Here is a 5,599-nt window from a genome sequence, read left to right as displayed (position 1 = left end):
CAGTTGTTGTCTCTTCAGACTTGGTTATAAGTTATTAGCCTTTTTTTCTTTATACCGTTCTTTGTTGGATGAAGGAAATAACAATAAAAAGTGATATCTTTTTTTGCTTAAAGAAAATGATTTATTTTTTAAAGATATAATTTTTAAAGTGAACTTAATCTGTAAATTAAAAAGAGCATACTTTAAATGGGAATATTTTTTACTACCGAAATGAAAGTTAATGTTATTACAATGGTTGTCGTTTTATCAATTATTGTAATTAGCACAATTGGGTTTGTTAGTGTTATTACAGGATTATCTATACAAAACACCTTTAAATACCCAATAGTTCTAGATAATTATCAAAGTTATGAAAAGGAAATGAAAAGTATTAATATCGGGATGATTAGTGATGATGATGAACTCACAAAGTATGGAAATGATTATTATTGTCAAATCTATTTAGGAAAAATTCATATTACTGATAAAGGATGGGAATATGAAGAGACGAGTCATAGTAAATTTATTAGCAAATTTAACAAAGGAAAAAGAGGAAATGAATTATCAGAACTAGTATGGTACAATAAGAAACTATATGGGTTTGATGATAAAACAGGAATTGGATATGAAATAAATATTGATCGTCAAGAGTTATATCCAAGAATTATTTTTAATGAAGGAAATGGAAGTACAGAAAGTGGAATGAAAGTTGAATGGGGAACAGTTTATAATGATGAGATGATTGTTGGGTCACAAGGAAATATTCATGTAAATGGAATTGATGATTATTCTAATTCATATATTTATCACATTAACACACAACTAGAAAAGAGAGTTGAGTCATGGATAGATAAGTATGAAAGAATTAATAAAGTACTTAATATTTCATATCCTGGATATATTACAAATGAAGGAATCTTATATTCAAATATGTACCATGAATGGTATATTTTTCCTAGGAAAGTAAGTAAAATAGAGTGGATTGATGAACTTGATGAAATTGCATCCAGTCAATATATTATTATTTGTGACGAAGATATTAATGTGTGTAGGAAATATAAAGATCCACAATACGTTAATGAAAGATGTTTTAGTTCTATTAAAATCCTTCCTTTTAATGAGAGAACTGTTATTTATACAAAAAGTGTTGAACACAATGGAAAAATTGAAAGTTATATTGGTGCAATTTCATTAGATGGAGTTAACGAAAATGAAAATGTTAAAATCGTAATGAAAGATACATTAATATCAAAATATAAAATTGAGGGGATTGAGGTCTTACCAAATTATTGGTAATTTATTCTTTTAGTCTTATATTTTGATTTATCTTTCTTTATTTTTCTATGAATTACTCATCACTGATTTAATCACAAGATTTTTTTCCTAAGGGAAAAAAGATGAAAAAAAACATAATATTAACAATAAAAAGCAATCAATTAAGTATTAACAGAACTTGAGTCTATTATTCCTGGTTCAGCGGAGACTAATCTTGTTAAATGAGTCTTCTTCATGTAATTCAATAACATATGTTTGGTTGTTGTAGAAGTAATGTTCAATGACATCAATCATGTTCTTAAATACAATGTTTTTAATTTCTTTTATGTTTTCAATTTAGATTTTTATTTCTTTTATTAATTTAATAATTTCTACATCTATTATTTAATTTATTGAAATTAATACTGTATTTATTTTAACTTCTTTTATTTTCTATATTTTAATTATTATATTCTTCATTTCTTTATACATATTTCTTTTATTCAAATATATTCCATTATTATTATGATATGCAATAATGTTCATATCAAATATTAGATTAGTTTTATTCTTTTTATCTAATACATATATATGGTATTTTATGATATGTCATTCACTTTTTGATATTATTTGTTTGTTCAATAACATAGTAATGTCATTGTATTAGAACATTGTTTCATATGTTGATTTCTTGTATTGATTATTTCATATATATTTTCTTATTATCTAATATGATAATACAAATATTGTCATATTTTTCAATTTGTGATTTTTTATAAAAATACAAGATAATAGAATATATTCTATTATTGATATATTGTATTTACAAAATGGATAGTATTTTATTCATTTTTAATATTTTATCTTTTCTATACACATTGAATATTATTCTATTTTGTATTTTAGTTAAATGGAGAAATATATTCTTTTTAATATTGATTGAATTCAATTAATTGATTATAGTAGTTTTATCTATAAATTTTGATTCAATCAATATTCTAAAATATCCATTTATTTGATTTCAATTTATTGAAGTATTTGATTATCATTGTTTATTTATCATTATTATTTATTTTCAATCATTTATTTTATTTCTATTTCTTTGATTTTATGTTTTATTATTTTTTATTTATATTCATTATTCATTTCTTTGAATATCATCTATCTAAATATTATTTATTATTTCATTCTTATACAATATTACATTATTGTTCTAATTATTTCATTAATATATTCATCATTCATGTTTATTAATTATTATTTCATTTATATTGATATATAGATTATCTTTAGAGTTACTAACACTAATATATTTTGTATTTATTATTTATTTTATTATCTCAATTTCAATTTTATTTAAATTACTTTATATTTTTTACTAGTGATAATGAATATGTGAAGATATTGATTAATTCATTGTTAATTATTGTATTATATCTTATTTTAATATTTTCTTCACATTTTATTTCATCTATTTTCTTCATCGCTTTTATTTGATGATTTTATAATTGAATATATCATTAATTTCATCTGATTATCATACATTTAAATATTTATACATCTCATCTATTTCATTTATTGTAATATTTTCATTTCAAGATAATATTTAATTAATATTATTTATTTCTTGTTTTATTTTCTTTCATTTCTTTATTCTATTTATTATTTGTTTATTTTATTTGTTAATTATTCTCATTTATTCATTATTTTGTATTATTATTATCATTTATTCAATATATAATGTATAATTTATTAATATCATAATATGAATCTATATATTTGTATATTTCTTTTCTTATGATGATTTAATATATAATTATTAATTATTAATTATTTATTAACAAGAAATTATAATTTACATCATAATTAATTTTTAATAATTTTAAATTATTCATTATGAATATTAATTCTATTATGAATATTATCCTTTAATAATGATATGAATATTTTCATAAATATTTATACAAATGATATGATGTTAATTAATAACATCATTCATATCACTTCATTTGTTGATTAATATAATTCTTCAATTTACTATATTTAATTTGATGATTTCATTGAAATTTAATTATTCATTAAATATATTAAGAATATATTCTCTTGATGTTGATATTCTCTTCATTTAATATAAATATATAATATCAATTCATGATGATTTCTAGTTATTTATTTTCATCATAATTAAATTTAAATTATCTAATATGATGATAACATTATTATAATTTCTATATCTTTCATTTAAAATTATGATTTGTTTTATTTTCATTTATTTTAATTGATTAATGATAATATTAAGATATTCATTATCAATATCAGTAGAGTTATTTTTTATGATAATGTTTTTTATTATTGAATTACATTCTATTTTATATGATTGATTTCACTTTCATTTTAATATATAATTTAGTTGATTAATTTATTTTATTTGATATTTTAATATTATTAATATATTCTTTATCATTATTTACATTATTATTTATTACTTTTATTATATTTTCTATTTCTTCATTTATTATTTAATTTATTATTTAATTTCTTATTTAACCAATTAATTTAAATCAATACAAAATATCAATTAAAATTATATTTGTTTGATTTATTGTGTTTTCTTCTCTTCTTGATTGATTATCATTTCTTATTTTTTGATATTCAATGTTTTGTTCTTTTATTTCTAATATTATATTTTCATATTGTAGTTTTATTCATTTGTATTGTCCATAATGATGATGTTCTCAATATTTGTTGTGTATTTATCATTAATAATTGTTTTCTTCTTCTTAATTTCTGAAATAAAAAATAAATAATAAATTGATGATGATTTGATATTAATTGATTTTGTTCTTTATTTTCTTTTTGTGTATGTTTTAATTCTTCTTTTGTTTTTTCTGTAATTTCATAATTTTCAATTATACTTTTTGATATATATTGATTTGATTTTATTTATTTCTTATGTTCTTCTTCATCACATCATCATTCTTTATTAGCTCATCATTCTTCTTCATCTCATAATTAACTCAGAGAATGAAGATAAACTCATTTTTATTTCATATTTCTGTGTTATTTCTATTTTATATTTCATTTAATTTTCATTGTAATGAAATATTTTATTATTTTAATTTAGAGTTTCTTATTTCATTATATGTAGTTTGAATCTTGTTTATTTGTGTTTGAATCTTTTCACTCTCTTCTCTGTTTGTGTTTTTGAATTATTTCATTTGAGATCACTCATCTTTTTTATCTGATAATATTTAATATTTTCTTCTATTTCTTTGATTTTATTTTGAAGTGTGTTGATTTATTATTTGTTATATTCTTCTTCTTTCTCTTGTGTTTTTTATTTATGTTATTTTTCATTTATTATTATTACAGTTTTATTTCATTTCTTTGTTTTTTGTTTTTGATTCATTTTTCATTTATTTTAATATCTTTATCTTTTATTTTGTTTTGTCTTTGAATTCTTCTTTGATCTTCTTTATTATTTTCTTCTTTCTTATTGAATATAATTCTTGGATAATATTATACATTTTCTTTATCTTCTTATTTTTTATTTATTTCTGTTTATTCTCTTTTCTCATTTCACTTCTTATTCTTTTATTTTTTATTTGAATTTCATTTGTTGTTAATAATTTATATTTGTTATTTGTATAATGTTTATTATCATTATATTTACATTATTTCTTATTTGTTTTTATTTGTGTTCTTCTTTTTCTATTCACTTTTCTCTTGTTATTTCTTTTATCATAATTATTATGTATTTTATTGTTATTTCATTCTTTCTTTTCTTTGAACTTGAATACCTGTTTGTTGTTTGATTTTCTTTACAATATTCTATTACATTACTCAATATCCATGGTATCAAAATATGATGTATATTCTGAATTGATAAAACGATCTATGAACAATGAATAATATAAAATAAAATTAATAACACTTAGTTATCAACTTTTTATGAACAATTGTGTTTTCATTTATATTTCATTTTCATTTGTATCATTATTATGTGATATTATCATTAATTATGATGAGATGTTTTGTTATTTTTATTTATTATTTTCTATTTTCTTGTTATTATTATTGTTATTTAAAACAATAAAAATGAAATGATGTTTATTAAAATAATAAATAAAATGAAGTGTTATAAATGAGTATTTAATTATTTAATCATCTGATTTTAATCTGATATTCATTAAATTAAAATGGAAGAGTTAATAAACAAGAACACTCATTTCTTTAAAGAAGAAATAGAAACAATTCCAAATATTCAACAATCAATTGATGATATTAATAAACAATATCAATATTATTTAGGAAGTATTAAAAATGAAATATTTGAATACAAGATAATGAGACATATGACAGCATT

At 18.7% G+C, this 5,599-nt stretch overlaps 1 protein-coding gene across 1 annotated transcript, besides 6 other annotated features; it reads left to right on the top strand.

The window, feature by feature from the left end:
* Positions 1 to 119: 119 nt before the first annotated feature.
* Positions 120 to 148: a sequence feature (AT_rich).
* A 38-nt stretch (positions 149 to 186) lies between these two features.
* Positions 187 to 1,275, top strand: EDI_079020 (Apyrase precursor, putative; the record flags this gene model as incomplete). Its single annotated transcript, XM_001736575.1, has 1 exon — positions 187 to 1,275. The coding sequence occupies one exon, from the start codon at positions 187 to 189 to the stop codon at positions 1,273 to 1,275; it is 1,089 nt and encodes a 362-aa protein (XP_001736627.1).
* Positions 1,276 to 1,402: 127 nt separating this feature from the next.
* Positions 1,403 to 2,984: a repeat region.
* Positions 2,977 to 3,501: a repeat region.
* Positions 3,492 to 5,130: a repeat region.
* Positions 5,131 to 5,140: 10 nt separating this feature from the next.
* Positions 5,141 to 5,164: a sequence feature (AT_rich).
* Positions 5,165 to 5,178: 14 nt separating this feature from the next.
* Positions 5,179 to 5,590: a repeat region.
* The last annotated feature ends 9 nt before the right edge of the window (positions 5,591 to 5,599 follow it).

This window comes from Entamoeba dispar, genomic scaffold (assembly GCF_000209125.1).
Source record: "Entamoeba dispar SAW760 scf_1105229459985 genomic scaffold, whole genome shotgun sequence".
NCBI classification, from domain to species: Eukaryota; Evosea; order Mastigamoebida; family Endamoebidae; genus Entamoeba; species Entamoeba dispar.
Note: the sequence above shows the minus strand (reverse complement) of the source record. Positions and strands in the feature narration are given on the sequence as shown.